The sequence below is a fragment of the Sander lucioperca genome, chromosome 22, assembly GCF_008315115.2.
Source record: "Sander lucioperca isolate FBNREF2018 chromosome 22, SLUC_FBN_1.2, whole genome shotgun sequence".
NCBI lineage: Eukaryota > Metazoa > Chordata > Actinopteri > Perciformes > Percidae > Sander > Sander lucioperca.
Genome location: NC_050194.1, coordinates 19233458 through 19249093, shown reverse-complemented (window position 1 = coordinate 19249093; position 15636 = coordinate 19233458). Strand labels below are relative to the sequence as shown.

Here is a 15636-nt window from a genome sequence, read left to right as displayed (position 1 = left end):
CATCACAAACAAGCAAACACTAAATCACTCTGTGTCTTCCTGAAACTGTTTAAATTAAAGACATTATATGGTCTTAAATACAGTTTAACAGGGCTACAACTAATGATATTTATATATCAAAAATGTTTTCATTGTTGTTTACTGTTTTTGATAAGTGACATAATTTCCCAGACCAAATGTTTGTATGTCTTGTTTTGTCGACCAAAAGTTCAAAACACAGAGATTTAGTTTTATATCACATACGACAAAGAAAGGCAGCAAATAATCACATTTGAGAAGCTGGAACAAGCTAATGTGTGGGATTTGTACTAGAGCTGGGCAATATATCAATATTATATCGATATCGTGATATGAGACAAGATATCGTCTTAGATTTTGGATATCGTAATATGGCATAAGTGTTGTGTTTTCCTGGTTTTAAAGGCTGCATTACAGTAAAGTGATGTCATTTTCTGAACTTACCAGACTGTTGTAACTGTTCTATTATTTGCCTGTACCCAAAAATCTCATTGTGTAAATATTTTGTGAAAGCACCAATAGTCAACACTACAATATGGTTGCGCTATCGATATTGAGGTATTTGGTCAAAAATATCGTGATATTTGATTTTTTTCCATATTGCCCAGCCCTAATTTGTAATTTAAAAAAAGTGACTCAAGCGATTGATCAACTATTAAAATAGTTGCCATTAGTTTTCTTTCGTGTAATCCATTAAAAGATTTATAGTTTGGACTACTAAATATAGACTATTACTTCTCAAATGAAGTTTAGAAGTCTTAACATGTAAATTTTTCTTGTTGTAATGTTCTCTCATGACGAATCATTCATGCTGATAGTTGCCTAGTAGGTCAACAACCTTACTTTAAAAGGATGTACATCATTTCATGAAACTTGCAGGGATCTGGGGTATAGGGCTGCATTTAGACAGATGTGTGAAAAAGGTGCAGGGTTTACCTGCCGATCACTGTGAAGAGAGATAAGAGTTTCCAGAGTTGTAAAATCCTGTTCTGCGATGTTATAAACTGCTGTGCTGAGTTTTTGGCATCTGAGAAGCCTTCAGTCTCATGGATCTGTCCGTCAAACGCAGCTTCATGGATTGTATTTAATGTCTCACTGCAAACTGAAACAACATGCCCCCAAAAATGTATGCATTTTTATAAACGCCAAATATAGGCAGATGTATGGGGTGAATACATCTTGCGATTTTGTTGTGAAGACGTTGTTGTTTTGTGTTTGTGTAGGTGGTACAGCGTGGCGGCATGCTGGTCTCTGACAAGAAGAGATCAGAGTTTAGTAGCAAGGACATGGTCCAGGATCTCAACAGGCTGCTGAGGGCCAAGAGAGGAGAGACTGTGGCGAGCAACACACTGCCTGAGCTGGACAAACAGGTGAATGATTCTGTCACACATCATACATCAAGGACAGCACAATAATGATGTTGGGCTCTTTTCCAATTTAATCTTACCAATTCACTGTTTGGCGTAACAAAATGGGACATCCAATCTTAAAAGGTTAGAAATGAACTCTTAGCTCTTGTACATGTTCTTCTGTGGACACAGGACAATCTGATTTTTTTTTTTTTTTTCTTTTCTTACATATTACTTGAGATCATTGAACTTAAATGTATAATATAACCATAAATATCCAATACAGAATATTTAAGAAGAGAAGATAATACTAATGCACGACTTGACACTTCCAATCCTCCATTTTACTGTCATAAGTTGTCTTTTAGTTTTTGTTTATTTATGTCATCATTGTATGTAAATGCAGTTGGAGATGTGGGTTGATGGGAAACGTCTGCTAGTCTGTTACGTTCATGTGCCATCGTACAGGCAAAACGGCTCTCGTCCTCTGAACTTTGCCCGATTTAATTATCTTTTTAATGCACAACAATCGGGCAAATTCATACGATCTTTCTCAGAACCTTTATTGGCTTATTCGTTGTCTTCTAAGTTTGATTTTTATGACAAAATAACAAGCTGCTTGGTAGCCAGTTAGAATTATTGTTGTATATTAAACACATGATGAAATGGTCCAAAAAATGTATATTTAACTTCATCCTGAAAAATAAAGTACGTAGCCCTGATTGGAAGCTAGCTTTATTATGCCCTCCTGCTGTCTGCACATACACCATCAGAATGATGTTTAAGTGGTAGTCTGTGTGGTTTCATTCACAGGTGGCTATGTCGTGCTTGGCTGCAGTGGTGCGTTTCCTTGAACTGCTCTCTGACGAGTCCAACTTCAACTCCTTCAGCTTGACCACACTGGACCTGGGTCAGTACATGAGGCTGGACAACGCTGCCGTGAGAGCTCTTAACCTCTTCCAGGTCAGTGACGGAGACCAGGTCAAAGGAGTTCCCATTTCCCCCCGAATAAACCATAGTAGTTTGAAAAAAGTAAAGGGTCAGTTCACCCAAATCACAAAAGATTTATAACTTACCAGTCATGCATGTAGTTTGGTTTGTCCAGATTTTTAGATATCTACCAACTGGACATTTCTGCCAATAAAATGGAGGTGAAAGTACTTTTTCCATAGCAACAGACCAAGGTCATGGGTATTGTTGTAAGCCCCCCCCCCCCCCCCCATGCCAAAATGAACATGATTTCTCCGAAACAAAGAAATAATTAAAACGGGTGGTCAGGATATAAACACTATGCGGGACAGTGTTTACTGAGCCTCTTGTTTTGTAGCTGCTGGCATGTTTTATTTGGGTGTTGGTGTCATGGGATCTCTTTTGTACACATGTAGATGTACTGTATTGTGTATGCTAATGGTGATGATCAAAAATGTATTTCATGTTTTTGTTTTTAGTTCCTAGGGATCAGCAGTGGTATGTGTTACAGAAGCCTTGGGAAATATATCTATCACAAAATAAGCTATTTGACTTGTATCCTCCAGGGATCTCCTGATGACACCAGTGGAGCTCATTCATTGGCCGGTCTGTTGAACAAGTGCCGTACACCGCAGGGCCAGCGGCTTGTCAACCAGTGGATCAAACAACCTCTTATAGATATAACCAAAATAGAGGAAAGGTAAATTTAAATAACACAAATATCAAATATTTGTATTAGTGTCAGTGAAGTAAGTCCCATACAATTCTGTTTACTCTACAGCTTAAATATTTGTACTAGAGATGTCCTTAGTCATATTTTTGTTGTTTTCTTTAAGTCATAGTAGAAGCAGCCCAGAGTGAAATACCATGACAACTATTGCATAGATTGCCATTAAATCTGCTATGGAAATTCATTACACTTTATGGGAAAATATGAGGATACTCTTAATGCCTTTATGTTATGCTGATGATATCCAGCTGTACTGCTCCTTTAAGGCTACTGAGTTATATACACTGTCTTCCTTGATTAACTGCTTGACTAGCATCAAACAGTGGTTAAGTGACAATTAATTATTGCCCCTGAAAGTAGTGTCCCTTTGATCAAGCGGCATATTGGTGCTCGTGTTGTCCAGCCGAGGCTAAGGAATCTAGGTGTTTTTGATTCTGCGATGTCCTTGGAGTATCACTCCAAACAGTTAATTAGAAACTGCTTCTTCCAACTGAGGAATATATACAAACTTAGATGTCAGAGGTTGAATTGAAAATGATCATTCATGCTTTTATCTCGTCTCGTTGACATTACTGTAAGTCTTTTTACCTGTTTGAACAAGAAAGAGATTTACTGTCTCCAGGCTGTTCAGAACTCTGCTGCGAGGCTTTTAACTCACACAAGCAAACGAGCGCACATCACACCTGTTTTAGCATCACTTCACTGGTTACCAGTTTATTTAAAAATTCTGGTCCTTACTTTTAGAGCCTTGCACGGACAAGCTCCTTCTTATATATCTGACCTGATGCAGCGTCACACTTCTTCCCGGAGTCTGAGGTCATCAGGTCAGATGTTGTTAGTGGTCCCCCGGACTCATTTTAAAACCAGAGGGGATCGATCATTTTAGGCAGTGGCACCCAGGCTGTGGAATGCACTGCCCCTCTCTTTACGTTGTTCAAATTCTGTTGATTTAAAAAAAAAAAAAAGCAGTTGAAGACTTTGCTATTCAAACAGGCTTTTGTACCTATGTTTTCCTTTGTATTTCTATGTCTTTTATTTATTGTATTTCACTTTATGATTTTTATCTGTTAAAATTGCTATATAAATAAACTTAACTTACGTGTGTGCGTGTGTGTAGGCTGGACCTGGTGGAGAGCTTCGTGTGCGACTCTGAGCTCAGGCAGAGCTGTCAGGAGGACTTGCTGCGGCGGTTTCCTGATCTTCACCGTCTGGCCAAGAAGTTCCACCGTCACTCTGCAACGCTGCAGGACTGCTACCGCGTGTACCAGGCTGTGAGCCATGTCCCGGCCCTCGTCATGGCCCTGGAGAGATACTCAGGTACACAGAAGATATCCTTCTGTCAACATGATGCAAAAGAATCCTGGATTTGTTGTGGAATAATACAAGTTTGATGTTCCTGAGTCCACTAGAGACACACTTTCTTGTGCTTTACTAAAAACATCGTCACCAGCTGACCGTTAAAGGAACGGTTCGATATTTTGGGAAATACACTTATTCGCTTTACTGCAGAGCGTTTGATGAGAGAAGATTCATACACTCTCACATCTGTATGCTAATTATGGAGCTTGAATTTTAGTGAAGGCTGATGTTGGATGTGATAAACTGGCAATTTATATGCATTAGTAGTAGGGGTGTGCAAAAAAATCGAATCGAGATTCAAGCTCTACAGATTCAAAATCGATTAATAGAATTCCAAAAATCGATTCATATTTTTTTTTTTTCTTCGTTTTGACACTATTGTCCTGAAATGACATTACCTCGCAATTCCCATAGATGGCGCTGCGTCAAATTCACACTGACGCCTGGGCACTCTTATCATAATCAGAAGAACGAGTGCAGCGGAGGTAGTTTAGTCAGCGCAAACAATGGCAAACCTCACAGAAAGAATTATTCAACCTGCTCCATCCTCAGTGAAGGCGAGAGTTTGGGCACATTTCAGCTTTTATAACCTCAAGGGGAAGACGGAACTTGATAGGAATCATGCTATATACAGGCTTTGCAAAGCGAAAAGTTAAGTATTTTGGAAACACCACAAACTTGAGAACTCACATGGTACGCCATCACCCAGAGATTAACATTAAAGACGTGGACGAACAACAACCTAAAGTACCTAACATGCCAGTCAACCAACACACTCTTTCAATGCTCTAAACTCCCACCGTTGCGTCAGAGAGAGTGTTCTCAACTTCCGGAGACATCGTAATTGTACAGCGGAGCATGCTCACTCCAAAACACGTAGACCAGCTTCTGTTTATGCAAAAGAATGTACAGATTCCAGCCAGTGGTGGACTATGAACTGGTTACACACACACACACACACACACACACACACACACACACACACACACACACACACACACACACACACACACACACACACACAAAATGTGTATCCATTATGTGATTCTGACACATCACAAAAGTTCTGTTGAATGGACTGTAGTTGCCACAGTTCTAAAAAGAAAGGGCCTAATTTTAGGAAGTTCAATGTGCCCAGTCGAGTTCACATTTCAACAGTCAACCTGGTAGCTGAAGTACTCCTTAAACCACATTTAGCAGTATTTTTTGTTTGATCTGAGTACAGCACTTTAAAGCTAATGTAAAAGCTCTTTTTTTATTTAACAGTTTTATACTTGAATTAAATGTATTTGAAAGCTGGCCAAAGCTTGGCACTTTTGCAGTTTTTAGTTGCAAAAGTTTTTATTTTTGTATGAAGACATATAAAGTAATATCAAACTAGATTTCTTTTAAATTGTATGTTTACTGCAATCACATGGGAAAAGTAACTACATTTACATACCGTGAATCGTTTTTTTGAATGGAGAATTGTTTTTGAATCAAATTGATATTGGATCGAATCGTGAGCCTAAAAATCGGAATCAAATTGTGACATTTTCTGAATCGTACACCCCTAATTAGTAGCCTGCATACACACAGTACAGTACGTTTGTTCATAATCCATGCATACTACCTATTTTGATTTCTGATGTGTGTGTTTTGTAGGTAGCTACCAGGTTCTGTTGGAGGCAGTATTCCTCTCTCCTCTCAGAGACCTGCAGACTGACTTTGTTAAGTACCAGGAGATGATTGAAACCACACTGGACATGAACCAGGTCTTTGCTTTAGTATTTTATGTACACGGTCTCTGCATTATATTTGCATATGATAATTTCTACACATTTACATGTACCTTTTTTGTTGTTGTTGCATGTTACGTGTAGATTGACCACCATGAGTTCTTGGTGAAGGCGTCGTTTGATCCAGTGTTGAGTGAGCTGAGAGAAAAGATGGACGCGCTGGAAAAGAGCATGCAGGGGGTGCTGAACAGTGCAGCCAGAGAACTGGGTGATTACACAAACAACGCATACACAACAGTCAGGCACCAAGGTTATTTATTGATGGAGCAGATATCTGTGCAAATTAGTTTGATGCTGTGTTTTAAGGGAATGAATGCACGCATGCATATGGTAATGAGTTTTTAAGATGAAGTGTGACAATAACACCCAAGAAAGTCATTTGCACCATGCGGTCATCATGTGCTTCAAAAAACGTTTTTTGAGTGTAAGTTTAAGTAAATTCTTCAGATCCCTCCAACTGAAAGACTAAGATTAAAAAATCAGACTGAATGTAAAAATGTGAAAAATAATCAAATTTTGTTTGAATGTACTGTTAATAGTTTATTAATAAAAGGAAGAAAACGTTACTTTGGGGAAAAACACAAGCTGTTATAGCTGACCAATCATACATTGTGGTCTCCACGTGGTCAACTAAGCTGTGATGTGAAGGAGCGTGTAAGCTACTGTATGGCTTCATTGATGCACCTTAACGGACTAAATGTCAAGCATTAATTGCCATCATACCAGAAATTATTTTTCTTTCCATACTAATATTTGATCTAAATGAAAACAAAGGTGGTTAGTTTTAGAGCCAGGTGACAATATCACTTCACTATTTTATTTCAGTTTACAAAGTTTGCTTATGACTACAGGTGAGGGTTGGAACTTGCCTTCTGCCCTGTAACCACCATCAATAGTCTGATTAGATGCCTGATCGATGCTTTGCTGTGGAGGTTTTCCATGCAACTCCGAACACGCTGGAACATCTGGCCTGGGATTGCCTCTGGATCCCCCAGAAAGAGCTGGAGGTCGTGGTTTGGGAAAGAAACTCCTGGGTTCCCTTATGTAGCCTGCTGCTACAGCGACCTGAGCCCGGATAAACAGCAGAAAATGGCAGTTGACAAATGTTTTTTGAATTTTTTTATTTGGGAGTTGTTTGAGTTTCAGCTACTATGCCTTCCAGGTCTGGACGCTGGAAAGACGGTGAAGCTGGAGTCAAATGCCATGCTGGGTTTTTACTTGAGAGTCACATGCAAAGAGGAGAAGAGTCTGAGGAACAACAAGAAATTCACCACGCTGGATGTTCAGAAGAACGGAGTGCGCTTCACAAACGGGTTAGTCTCACTGTGTCACACACTTGATGTTCGCCTCGGATAACCGTGCTCTTCTTGTCAGCTGATGGTCTGCTGTGTTGCACGTGCTCTTTCACATGTCCACAGTAAGCTGAGCTCTCTAAACGAGGAGTACACCAAGAACAAAGAGGAGTATGAGGAGGCCCAGAATGCCATTGTCAAAGAAATCATCAACATTGCCTCAGGTGAGGAATGTCATCAGCATAGCATTGATTTGATCGACAGAAGAAATAAACGTGAATAGTCTGGTTTACATGGAAATGATCTCTTTGCAGTAGGTGCCCTTAAGTAATTGATTTATTTTACATGAACTACAAAGGCCAGTAAACTGCTCAGTACTTTTAAATTGACAGTTGAAGAATCTGTGAGATTGTGGTCAGATGGCATTCTTAATTCTGGTATAAATCATATTGGAGCCTGCACATGCTGCATTCTCCTGTCTCCGTGATAATTTGTTTGAAATGCCGATTGTTTTAAACCACCAGGTTACGTGGATCCCCTCCAGGCGCTGAGCGACGTGATAGCGCAGCTGGACGCAGTGGCGAGTTTTGCTGTGGCGTCCGTCTCTGCTCCTGTGCCGTATGTCAGGCCCCGGCTGTTGACGGATGGATGCAGGCGCATGGAGCTGCAGCAGGCCAGACATCCCTGCATGGAGACGGACGCGGACACCGCCTTCATACCCAATGACATCTCTTTCGTCCAGGGAGAGAAGAACTTCTATATTATAACAGGTGTGAAGAGATGGCACACTTCCAAAATGAAATATCAAAGGTTTTAAAACACTTCCATAGCAATTATGAGACAAATATCAAAGCTAAAAGGAGAGTGAATATGGGACTTGTTCAGAAACTCAATGCGTCTGTTGAAGTGTTAATTCAGCAACAGTTTGGACACGTTGGAGCTTTTCAGTTTTTTTAAGTAAATATGGCCATCTTGTTAGAAACATTTGCTTATTAACTCATTCAGAAGTTAAAGAGAAAATTAATTTATTTGGAGTCGTGTTTGTTTCCACCTAGTGAATGTAAGCCCAATATTTACTCTATTTTAGCTGTTTTTGGTCTTTCAAACTCAGGGAAATGTCTGTCTCTTTAGCTGCTAAATGCTCCACTATGTTCACCATTTAACTGTCTGTCTGGTGCTTAGCAGGCAGTGTACAGTGGGTTTTTAGAGCTTTTTTACTGTGGCTGAAAACAATGCTGTGCGAGTGAACCACAACCGTAAAGTTGTGGGCCAAACAACGAGTTGAAATTTGCTAGAAAGCTCCATAAAGCTGAGCAGAGCTCCAAATGTTGCTGATTATTCTTGTAGGTTTATCACAATTTTTTTTAAATTAATTAATCTTTCTCCATCACAGAGCGGTCTACAGGAGACGACACAGAATTAGAGAATCTAAGATAACAAGACCAGTCCCTCCCACCCTCACCCCCAGTTTTCAGTCTCCTTTTCACCCGTTCTATCGATTCAGGAATCGGAAGAAGAATGAATGTTATTTTCTCGTGTGCAGTAACTGTTTCAATCGCAGGTGTCAGTTTTTAATCCGTAAACATTTTGATTCGCCTAATCTTCACTTTCGGTGGAAACACAAACAGGAATACTCAAACATTGCGTTCCTAATTCTTGAGTTTAGTTCCTTTTCTGGAACTGTGATATCTGTGAATGTGGACACGACAAAACTCAATTATACTTACTTTTCTCTTCTTGCCCACAGGACCAAATATGGGCGGCAAGTCAACGTTTATCCGTCAGGTGGGTGTGATCGCTCTGATGGCTCAGATCGGCTGCTTTGTGCCATGTGAGAAGGCGGAGCTTAGCGTGATTGACAGCATCCTGGCCAGGGTGGGAGCGGGAGACAGCCAGGTCAAAGGAGTGTCCACCTTTATGTCCGAGATGCTGGAGACGGCTGCCATTCTGCGGTAAGAACAGACGCACAAGCTCTGTAACAGCTTCAAAGATGATACACAAGCCTGGTCTCATCGTCCGTGCTGTCCCTCCAGCTCGGCCACGGAGAACTCGCTCATCATAATCGACGAGCTCGGCAGAGGCACGTCCACATACGATGGCTTCGGTCTGGCCTGGGGCATCAGCGAACACATCGCCTCCAAAATCAGTTGCTTCTGTCTGTTTGCCACGCACTTCCATGAGCTGACGGCACTGGCAGCGCAGCAGCCCACCGTCCACAACCTGCACGTCACAGCCCTCACCTCTCACAACACACTCACCATGCTGTACAGGGTCAAATCAGGTCAGCACACAGTTTTATACATGCAGTTTCTTAATATGGATGTAACCTGATCCATTTTGTTTTTCTGGACTATTTTTGAATGTAAGACAGCGAGTGTAAAGTACGGAGGAGAGGCATGTGAACTCACCCAGCCCTGTGTGTTCAGGTGTGTGTGACCAGAGTTTTGGAATCCACGTTGCCGAGTTGGCGTGCTTCCCGCCATCGGTGGTTGCCATGGCCAAGGAGAAGGCGGAGGAGCTGGAGGAGTTCCAGGAACCTGCGGGGGAGTCGGAGGAAGAGCCCGAGTCCAAGAGACGACGGACAGACAAACAAGTACGGCTCAGTTTTACAATATCCTGCTCTCATCACAAACTAGAACTGACCCCAGCTTCAGTTGAAGGATTACATTCATTTTTACTCAACTGCAATAGTTATAGTATAACTGATGTGCTCCCTCTCCTTCAGGTGGGGGAAAACCTGATCCAGGACTTCCTGGAGAAGACAAAGTCACTTCCTGCTGCCACTATGAGTGAAGAAGAGGTGAAAGCAGCACTCATGAGAATGAAGCAGGAGCTTGTTGCCAAAAACAACACGTATATCACAGAGCTCCTTTCACGCTGTGTTCCTGCAAAAACAGCTTGATATCAAGGTCCAAGTTCATGTACTGTAGGTTACCACACTAGTGTACTTAAATGGTATAGTTTTTCCAATAAAGGATTATTCCTGGATATGCTTGGTTTGTTTTGAGTCAATTACTGACGTTGCATACACAACGTGCGTGGTGTACCATGAACTTAATTTTTTCTAGAACATCAGATTTCTTGGGAAACTGACAAATACTAAAAAACATGATGCTGCACGTAACCATTTAACATGTTTAGTTAGCCCAAAATGAACCAAACGCCTCCTGGGGGTTCTTCAGCAACATTTGGTTTCATAAAACTAGACATTTGTTGGTAATACTGCAGGATGTGAATTTAAAGACAGACACCTGTGATCTAATAAAGTTTTATTTTCTTAGAAATGGCCAGTTTCCTGTTTTGTCTTTCTAAGAAAGTATACCCCTTTTTGAATTCCAACTAGCATCTACATAATGGTTATTGAATACTTCACAATATATTAAGTCTAGATGTTATGGTACATGCATACAATTCAGGCTGCATGAGGAGCCACAGTCACCACGATACACGGGGGGTGGGGAGGGGGGGGGAGGACGGGCAGGAAGGACTACAGATGACTCTTCAGTTCCAGGTCAAAGGAGCTTTGACGCCTCCTATTGAAACCCTCTCCACAAAACACTGACTGCATCAACTTAAACATATATACACACACACACAACCAACTTTATACACAACACACATTTACACACTCGCATACACACCTTTATACAAGTGTGGAGCTCCTCCACCTGTCATTTAAGCTAATATACTGGAGAGGGTTTTTAGTGTTTAAACGAGATTCTCTTTCACAGAAAGAACTTCACCACTGGGACTTTTGAGTTTCTGCAGTTTGCGTTGGGAGTCAGGTTGGGAGGAGGGATGCTAACCAAAGAAAAATAATAATTATAATATATAATAAAATAAAAGACATTCAAATACAGTCAGCTTTTTGCTTGAAAATACAAAACTACATGAGAAAGCATTGAAATAAAATCCATTGATCAGAACATTTAAAAAAAAAAAAAAGCCCAAGTGCTCCATCACACACACAATCTTGCTTTTTATCCACACACAACAGAGCAACATCCGGCCATCCGTTGCCTAGTTATAACTGCCTGGGCAGCCAATGGGGATGGCAGCTGCGAGGAAGCAGGAAGTCTCTTTGACAGCAGTTCTTGTGAGGAGGAAGAAGAAGAAGAAGTGGGCTGGGAGCTAAGGATTAACACCAGGGGAGGGGGGAATCTTCACATGCTGCCATGACCGGCCGCCATCAACAGCCCCTCTCTGTATAGCCCTTCTCCTCTTCTTTATCTACAGACTGCAATAAGAAATACTTGAGGAATCTCTTGTGGCTGTTCTGTCAGTCAACCCTCAGCTCCACTTCTCCCTCTAGTGGAGTCAGTCTCCGCTGCAGCGTGTCTGACTGCAGCAGGCAGGAAGCTGCTTCCTCTGCTGCCTCTTACACCTCGATCCCATCTGAGAGCGCTGCAATCACAGAGTCTCTCTGGGTCCTTATGGCTGCAAGTGGATGTATGCATGTAACTGTGTGTGAGTGTGTATGTGTGTGTGTGTATGGCTGTGTGCAATGTAATGTGTTTATATGCTTATGTGAAAGAGTGTAACTGGACTGGATTCCTTCAGTTATGCTGCAGCGTGTTGGACTCAATGGGCGGCGCTGAGTCATACAGAGTGTCTGTGTCGTGTGTGGGCTCTCCGGCCAGAGTGCATGGGTTGGACAACGTTCCCGCTCCGCAGTCACAGAAAAACCTAAAAAGGGAACAGATATCGAGGATTATGAACCAGTGTCCCTTCAAATAAGCAAATTCAATTGTTAAAACTACCCTTAAGGTACATAACGTAGTTAAAGTACAGTTTTCAGATTGAAACATGTTTTCTTTCCTTCCCAACATGAAAAAAAATCAGGAACTAAAAAATGTCTCACCGATCGTGCCGTATAAACTCTACATCGTGCCCTTGGTGGCATTTTTTGATGCAGTTTACACAGATGGCGTTCCTATCTGTTGTATTACAGGTGTGACATCTGGAGAGACAAAAGACAAAACAGATTCTTTCATTTACAAAAATAAAGACAAATGATTCATTGGGAGTATGGTTGGGATCATTTGGTTTTTTTTCCCCGATACCGGTGCTAAATCGATACTTTTGAAACGGTGCCTGAACCAAAATATATTTATAATGTATATAATATTAAAAAAAAAAAGGAGCACAAACGACAGTTGGCGAAATTACAAATGATTGATTAATAATGTAGTAACAATAACTTATTTCACCAGTAAATTGCTGGTAAACGACAAAAACAAGCACCAGATGGGAAAAGAGCATTTTACAATAACTTAAAATGCACCACAAGGCTGGCGAGTTTCAAGTAAACGCACCGTCTGTGTTGTTTTAACGACAACGGCAGCTGCAGTCAGACTGTTACATCCCGGGGTTGGAATCCTCTACAGGGAAATACAGTCACACTTTACACCGCTTAACGTAAGCTGTCAGCATTTTAACCATTGTGTTTAATTCAGCTACTAGCTAACGGTAACGTAGCGTTCGTGCAGCGACGCTTCTGAAGTTAAAAAAAAAAAGAAAAAAAAAAGTCAGTCATCAAAATAAGGCACCGAAATTTTCGTTCTTATTCGGTCTTGTTACTACCGTTTATGTCAGAACCGGTGCCCTATTGGCACTGCGTTTCGGTACCCAACCCTAAATGGGAGACAATTCCATACTTGTGTATTTTGACAATTTCTCCTCCAATAAAATAAAACACCTAATTTTACCATTTCTTAAATCAACTGTTAAATGTAGGGCTGCAACTAACAATTTCCATTAAAGGAACACGCAGACTTATTAGGACTTTGTCTTATTCACCATACCCCCCAGAGTTAGATAAGTCCATACATACCCTTCTCATCTCCGTCGGTGCGTGTTGTAACTGTCTGACGGCCCCACCACTAGCCTAGTTTAGCACAGATCCTGGCCTGCTGCTCCCAATAAGTGACAAAATAACGCCAACATTTTCCTATTTACATGTTGTGATTTGTATAGTCACAGCGTGTACAAATAACAAGGTCACATGAGACACAGCCATCTTCTAACTGTATACATACTAGGAACTATTCTCCACAGAAGGTGAAGCAGTGCTACTTCTGCTACTTGGGCGGAGTGATTTGCTCGCAGCACCTGAGAAGCCCCATGGTGAGGAGCAGAGAGTTCGCTCAGAGTTGGAGTAATAGATCACTAGGCTAGCGGTGGGGCGTCAGACAGAGTTGATTTAAGAAATGGTAAAATAAGGTATTTTATTGGAGATTATTTGGTCTACAAAATCTGTTTGAAAAATGATCATGATATCTTAAAGCCCAAGGTGACATCTTTCTGTTTTGTCCAACCAACAGTCTTAAAACCCAAACAAAATGAAAGATATTTAAATAACACATAAGACAAAAAACAAGAACAAATATTTACAAACTGGAGCTGGATCAAGGTGGTGGTGACAGTCAATCGACTATCAAAATAGTTTGTACAAATGGTACAAAGAATTTGGTGTCCATTGACTTTTCGTTTAAGCTCTACTTGCCAATATCACTTTGAACTTTTTATCTGATCTGGTGTACCTGTAGAAGTCGTGCATGGGGTAACTGGTGTAGCTGGAGATCTTGTAGAGGCACTGTCCTCTGCTCACTGCCTTTTCAATGGCATCCTGGTTATTCAGAATCTTATTATCTGACAGAGGAACAGAAAATGTGATTAGAAAGCAGACACAACCAGCTTGTAGCCAGACATGACAAAGCTCTAATGCCCACAAAGTAGCTAGTTACCTTTCATGGTGACGTTGACTCCTGAGGCCAGAAACAAGCCTCCAAAGCGATTGTTGAAGATCTGGTTGCCCTCCAGCGTTGCTGTGGCGTGGTTAGTGATTTCTATACCTATGGCAGGATAAGAGAAGTCTGTCATCAGCACCAAAAGGTGACATAAACTGGAGATGTTATTTGTGCTTATATGGAGCTTAAAAAAAAAAAAAAAAAAGGCTAACCTGCTGCAAAGCCGTCAAAAATGCGGTTCTTGCGGAGTATTGGGTGGCTGTTGGTGCTGATCAGCACACCGGCCTGAGCGTTCCTGAAGATGTCGTTCTCTTCCAGCAAACCTTACAGGGAAAAATATTTCATTGTTTAAACTTTAGATATACAGGAGCAAATTGTAGTATGTCAATCTAAACACTGAAGTTCAATTGTACTATTAAGTTTCAGACATATCTACCAAAAATGAAGAACACTTCAGAAGCTATGTGATGGCTGTCTGGCTGTTTGTCTTGTCGAAGATTGTGTCAAAGTACCTCTGCCTCCATTGAAGATGCAGATGCCTCCATCTCTGCCATCATGAATCTTATTTCGTCTAAGTGTGGGGTTGCTGTCCGTCTTGATCCACACCCCGGCCATGGCATTGTCAAAGATCTCATTGTCCTCGATGAAGCCCAGACCTGTTGTATTAAACAACAGGATTAGACATGCAAACACACAATACGAGACAAACAGAGCTGTATAGTGAGTGAGAAATACAGACCTGAGTTGTAGACTAAAATCCCCCCATTCTGGCCTCCCCATATCTTGTTGCGCCTGATCTTTGGGTTGCTTCCGGTCCTGTCAAGATTCAACAAAAAAATTTATTGAATTATTCACAACTGCGTGGAAAAAGAAAGCTAGAAAAATCAGTAATGTGCCCAAGCTTTAACGTAGAATCATCTCATCTAACATCTTACATCAGTAAGTGCTTCAGTGAATACAATGCTGAAAGGTGGTAAATCATTACCTTATTTGTACACCAGAGTACATGTGATTGTAGATGTCATTGTCTTCCAACACACCATGCCCATTGTCGTAGAAATACACACCAACCTAAAAAAATAAGACAGATGATCACAACATTGAATAAACACAATGTTGCACAACAAAAATATAATACAAATATGTTAAAGTGCTCATATTATGCTCATTTTCAGGTTCATATTGTATTTAGAGGTTATATCAGAATAGGTTTACATGGTTTAATTTTCATAAAACACCCTATTTTTGTTGTACTGCACATTGCTGCAGCTCCTCTTTTCACCCTGTGTGTTGAGCTCTCTGTTTTAGCTACAGAGTGAAGCATCTCACTTCTGTTCCATCTTTGTTGGGAGTCGCACATGCGCAGTAGCTAGGTAAGGACTACTAGCCAGT

At 41.0% G+C, this 15636-nt stretch overlaps 2 protein-coding genes across 8 annotated transcripts in view; one reads left to right on the top strand and one right to left on the bottom strand.

Annotated features, from left to right (window-relative positions):
• Positions 1 to 15636, top strand: part of msh2 (mutS homolog 2 (E. coli)) — a 37801-nt gene that overhangs the window by 1540 nt on the left and 20625 nt on the right. Inside the window, exons 4-16 of one of the 2 annotated variants that reach the window (XM_035997515.1) lie at positions 1242 to 1388; positions 2181 to 2330; positions 2903 to 3036; positions 4184 to 4383; positions 6070 to 6179; positions 6288 to 6411; positions 7366 to 7516; positions 7622 to 7719; positions 8020 to 8265; positions 9243 to 9447; positions 9529 to 9776; positions 9922 to 10088; positions 10221 to 10400. In XM_035997515.1, the coding sequence (XP_035853408.1) occupies positions 1242 to 1388; positions 2181 to 2330; positions 2903 to 3036; positions 4184 to 4383; positions 6070 to 6179; positions 6288 to 6411; positions 7366 to 7516; positions 7622 to 7719; positions 8020 to 8265; positions 9243 to 9447; positions 9529 to 9776; positions 9922 to 10088; positions 10221 to 10397 (2157 nt within the window). In that variant the 3' untranslated portion in view covers positions 10398 to 10400. Of the gene's footprint in view, positions 1 to 1241; positions 1389 to 2180; positions 2331 to 2902; positions 3037 to 4183; positions 4384 to 6069; positions 6180 to 6287; positions 6412 to 7365; positions 7517 to 7621; positions 7720 to 8019; positions 8266 to 9242; positions 9448 to 9528; positions 9777 to 9921; positions 10089 to 10220; positions 10484 to 15636 lie in introns of those variants that run through there. The other variant, XM_031315189.2, reaches the window with a different exon arrangement.
• Positions 1 to 15636, bottom strand: part of fbxo11b (F-box protein 11b) — a 40974-nt gene that overhangs the window by 16165 nt on the left and 9173 nt on the right. For 4 of the 6 annotated variants that reach the window (XM_031315190.2, XM_031315191.2, XM_031315192.2 and 1 more), the window contains exons 15-22: positions 15230 to 15315; positions 14984 to 15060; positions 14757 to 14900; positions 14457 to 14567; positions 14242 to 14349; positions 14038 to 14146; positions 12357 to 12455; positions 10748 to 12181 (exon numbers count right to left, since the gene is read on the bottom strand). In XM_031315190.2, the coding sequence (XP_031171050.2) occupies positions 12052 to 12181; positions 12357 to 12455; positions 14038 to 14146; positions 14242 to 14349; positions 14457 to 14567; positions 14757 to 14900; positions 14984 to 15060; positions 15230 to 15315 (864 nt within the window). In that variant the 3' untranslated portion in view covers positions 10748 to 12051. Of the gene's footprint in view, positions 1 to 10747; positions 12182 to 12356; positions 12456 to 14037; positions 14147 to 14241; positions 14350 to 14456; positions 14568 to 14756; positions 14901 to 14983; positions 15061 to 15229; positions 15316 to 15636 lie in introns of those variants that run through there. The other 2 variants (XR_004896358.1, XR_004107669.2) reach the window with 1 other exon arrangement.